Source organism: Papilio polytes, unplaced genomic scaffold (genome assembly GCF_000836215.1).
Source record: "Papilio polytes unplaced genomic scaffold, Ppol_1.0 DF822178.1, whole genome shotgun sequence".
NCBI classification, from domain to species: domain Eukaryota; kingdom Metazoa; phylum Arthropoda; class Insecta; order Lepidoptera; family Papilionidae; genus Papilio; species Papilio polytes.
Genome location: NW_013527026.1, coordinates 2989580 through 2994425, shown reverse-complemented (window position 1 = coordinate 2994425; position 4846 = coordinate 2989580). Strand labels below are relative to the sequence as shown.

The following is a 4846-nucleotide window of genomic DNA, read 5'->3' as shown; positions in this document are numbered from 1 at the left end:
ATGCCTTTACATGCGTCTCCTCCGTCAATTAAGGGTAGGCAACGCATCTGCGATTGCGGATGTTTATAGGCAGCGGTCGCTTTCCATTTCGATAATTTATTTAATCAGTATATGTAATTTGTTGTAGTTTTAAGCAAAACGATAAAACCTATTGACTACCTTTATTTTTTTTTTTAACAGTGTTTTCATTTGATTTTAGTGTTAACCTTTGTTTGTTATTACAAATGTTTAACATAACGCGAAATATTTTTTTTTACAAATAAGGTACATGTTATTTTTATGATTTAAAACACCGTCCGAAATTGGTTATCAGTAATCATAAATACAAATTAAATATTGGTTAAAAATTGTCACCTTTTACGATTTGTACAACGTAATTGCAGGTTATAAAGAAATTTTAGAATCCAGTCAATCCAGTATTTAAGATCTAAAATTAATCGATGTGAGTTTCGCTCTTTCAATAATTTTAAATCTGAAGTACACTTCCTTGTTACATCAAACAGACCGGGTTAAAAGCGTTGTGAAAATCTGTTATGTCCGAACTGTGTGTTCCTAATAATTTTTAGGCGGCAAAATTCGGGCGCCCTAATTTTGATGCCCTAGTATCTCGTCATCTTCTTTTGTCTAATTTATATTACAAACGATAAACTAAGATTAAAAGGATTCAAGTGCTTATTTAGAATAGACCTATCGAATGATAGTATTGATATTAGGGCAATACAAATTTTCGCAAAAATTGCGACAATTCGAATTACGAACGACTGGTTGTAGACATAAAATAGAACCACAAGTCAAAAATAGAGTTTCGGTTTTGGCAATTCATCATTCAACGGTTTAATTAAACTTGTTATAAAGCATAAAAGTTATTTTTATACTTTAAAATCATCGACGCTCGTCAATCGCCTTCTTGGCTACGCCAAAAGTTGGCTCGTAAAGAATGCCTAAAGGTTCATGTTATAGTATTCTGAGCATAATTATTACATTAAAGTAACGAAATTATTAGAACTAATCTGGGGACAAAATAAAGGTGAGTAATCCTTTACGATGTTTTAATTTTTCTTGATGTAATATTTCTATTATTGTGTTTGTTAAAAATTATGAAAAGAATTCAATTCTCTCCTTTTCTTTCACAGAAACTTAAGCCAATTTTCCTGGATATGGCCAAATTACGTTAAGTCTTAATATACACCCAGATTTGTACGGAAAATAATCGTAAAGCGAACTGACAATGGCAGTTGTACGTCAGCGGTGCGGCGTTGCGGCGGTGGGCATCTGGAAGGAATAATTTGATACAAGAGGCCGATTATCCCGCGCTAACTGAAGGCCAATTTGCTGGTGGGCCGAGCAGCGAGCTGAGCTGAGCGTGGCGAGCAGGGCGGGCGCGGGCGGGGAGCGCGGGCCAGCAGTCGCGTCGTGTCTGCCGAAGCGAACTGCGGCGGCATGTGGCGCAGCATGTGGCGCGCCGGCTGCCTCCTCCTGTGCCTAGTGCCAGGTAACACCGACATAAACCTCATACAAACCTTTTGCAACACATATACCTATCGCGGAACCCATCGCAGCTATTCTACGTAGGCGGATATCACCGTTTATATTTCAAATCGTAGCGTACGATCGCGATAATCTTCAAATCACAGTGCGATGTTCTCAATGTGTATTTCATTAGTTGTCTTCCATTCTTAAAATGTTTCATATTTTGAAATTGTGCAATATCCGGTTATTTTGTAAAATCTTAGAAGTGGTGAGTTCTTAATTTTGGAACATCATTTTTAACATGTTCATATTTAATAATATCAATATTGTTTGATGAAGTTTTGAAATGCATGTTGGTATTTTCATTTTCTAAAATAGTTAAAAACTTTATTTGCCCAATAGTTTGCGCGTGCCAACCATTACGTCTTGTTTATAACCACCTGTTAAAGTAAAACGCTCACTAAATCTTTCGTCTCATGCCAGTAGTTATAGTTTATTTACGTTGCATTTAGACCGCGGATATAAAAGTACAATGAGTCATGCAATATCTCATCGATATATTGTTTTTGATTTTTTTTATTTCAAAATCCTAGTTCAAAAGTTACCTGTGATAACCTACTAACTAATAAGACAACTATTTGGTAAACCGAAATAAAATATAGATAAAAGATGATTTTTGCATGTTATTTCTAAGAACTAACCAGCGCTTTGGTTAACAATAATCCTCTAGAGACTCTAGATATGGTAGGTATATTAGAGAGAAGGACCAAGAAACCTTCAACAAGATAAACAATAAATAGCAACATTGTAAGATTAGCGCCAAGTAATAATAATAATCGAGTAAACTATTATATTTAGTGCTAATCCATTATTATTAAACTAGCTTTTGACTGCGACTCTGTCTGAGTCAAAATAAAAAAACAAAAGTGAGTAGCCTTTGTGTTCTTCCCGACTATCTATGATATACTAAATTCCATCGAAATCCGATAAGCCGTTTAGGCTACAAACTGTACCAAACATCCATCCATCCATCTAAACTTTTGCATTTATAATAATTAGTATCATTGGGAAGGGACGTATCTCAGCTCTTGACAAGTTAGTTATTCTGTACGCAATGTATACACTAGTCCCTAATCGAGGTAAATTATCGAAAGACAGTCTTTCCTGGGCAGCCTCTATTTGTCACTTTTATCACGTTTTAGTATCCCGCAGTATAAACTCTTCATTTTACTCTGGTTTGGCCCAATCTACAGCCCTTTCGGATATACACGTAACAAAAAAAGAGTTCCGAGTCGACAAACTCTACTAACTTTAACTTTTGTGTATCTACACAAAAGTTAAAGATTAGATACGGTTATTCTTTAACTACTATTACCCTATGTCATATTGGAATATCGTTCGTGATATAAACAAACGCGACGCGACCTATTCCCGAATCATGAGTCGATATCCGGCTAGTCTGAAGCTGTTGACATCACCGATAAAAAAAAGTTGATAAACAATTTGATGTTCCCTATCTTGGGGTCAGTGGCTCTCCGTTTAATGTTATCTATATTCTATTATTAAATAGATAGTATTCGGTAAATAGTATGTATTATAAACAACAACATAATTCTCGCCTGTAGTCTAGATAGGTTAGCAGAGATTACGGATTTCCACGGTCCTGGCACATCTTTCTGACCATGAGGCCTGAGCACACATGTTTTGTATGATTGTGGTCATCCACAATTAGTCTTGAATAAAAGCTATAACCTGCCGCTAGGAATTAACACAAATGGAATTATATTGTGCTTGTCAATTTAAACAGAAAAAAATGTTCCAATTTTAAAGTGCATTCAATTACAAAGGTTTGAACATCGTCAGTCAATAAGTAAACTAAAGCATAAATATTTGTACAAGTTCAAAGTAAATCTTGCGAGCATAAATACACCTTCCTGTTTAGATTTTAATGGTGATGATAACCGAATGCAGTGAAAATAGTGAATCCTATTTTTTTTTTTAAGAATATCTTTATTGCTCTCTAATGTTAATTACATAAATCAGTGTTGCCTTGACTACTTAACTAGGGTTCCGGTTTTTTACTACTGCCTTTTTCTTTTCGGTCTTTTTTTATTTTATATCTTGTCACGATGAAGATCTTACCTGAAGATAATATGAAGTGAGGAGTTTTATTGTATTTTATTGTTAGATAAAAACAAAGGTCTTATTTTGTTTGATAATAATTAAAATACGTCGCGTGCCTGGCGTGCCCCAGTCGCAGAAGATCCGCCACCGACCGCGGTATTTTTAACATTCCCGGACCAACTCAAGGTTGCCTAAGATAGTCGCTTATTCATTGGGATATGACCCAATTTACCATAATATCTTATAAATAGAACTCATATCATTTGATTTTCGAAAGCTTACCCGCTTTCTAGGTCTACGACACCGTTTGCACTAACAATACTAGGACCTAAAAAAACATAATACGATTAACTTTACTAACAGACCAACTGCGTAAAAGATGAAACCTAAAACATGTAAAATCTTCAGGATTCAATAATACTAATATTGTAAACGCAAAAGTTTAGATGGATGGATGGATGTTTGTTAAAGTTTGTAGCCTAAACGGCTGAACGGATTTATATGAAATTTAGCATAGACGTAGAGAGTGGAAGAACAAATAGGCCACTTAGTTTTGACTTTTTTAATTCCACACGTACGGAGTCGCGGACGAAAGCTAGTAGAACTATAAAGAACACCTAACCATATTGTAGATAACCAGGATAATATTTTTTATGGACATATATGATAATTCGTATGCTTCTGTACGTAAAGTTACATGTTATAGGTTAGGGTAACAATTCGTGATAATAAGACAAAGGGAAATCTTGCAGTGTAATACGTACTTAAATTGTACGTAAGTGTTTAATACATAAATTACATACGTGGGTGCTATTGCCGTTTTAAATAAAAGATGAATGTCATTTTTAACTGCCCTAAACTCTATATAATAGAACTGATCCGTTACACGAGTTAATCTGTTAAGAATGTGCGCGTGCTCGTATTGTTAGACGGCACAAGCGAAGCTCTAGCTAGCCGATTTGCTTCATGCCATAAAAACAATCGATTGCTTTCATATATCTAGATATATATTGTGTATACGGAATACACATTGTACTACGCAATTGGGCAAATGGTATTATGTTTGAAATAAAATATTAGACAGATTAATATGGCAGTACGTATTATTTTGTTATTTGTGGATTTCTTCACTCTCATACATTTTACTTAAGCCTATGAAAAGAACTATTGATAAAAGCATATTTTTATTTTTCAGTTACACGGCAGATATCGATCACCGAGTTCTCAGTGCCTCACGCGGTGCAGGCGGGAG

At 35.0% G+C, this 4846-nt stretch overlaps 2 protein-coding genes across 2 annotated transcripts in view; both read left to right on the top strand.

Annotated features, from left to right (window-relative positions):
* The window catches only part of LOC106106419 (exocyst complex component 3), a 6439-nt gene extending 5836 nt beyond the window's left edge, over nucleotides 1-603 (top strand). Inside the window, exon 11 of the mRNA XM_013286998.1 lies at nucleotides 567-603. Within this exon, the coding sequence (XP_013142452.1) occupies nucleotides 567-603 (37 nt within the window). The remainder of the gene's footprint in view (nucleotides 1-566) is intronic.
* A 432-nt stretch (nucleotides 604-1035) lies between these two features.
* The window catches only part of LOC106106774, a gene marked incomplete in the record, with an annotated part of 7264 nt that continues 3453 nt past the window's right edge, over nucleotides 1036-4846 (top strand). The window contains 2 exon segments of the mRNA XM_013287430.1: nucleotides 1036-1492; nucleotides 4790-4846. Coding sequence (XP_013142884.1) covers nucleotides 1441-1492; nucleotides 4790-4846 — 109 coding nt within the window.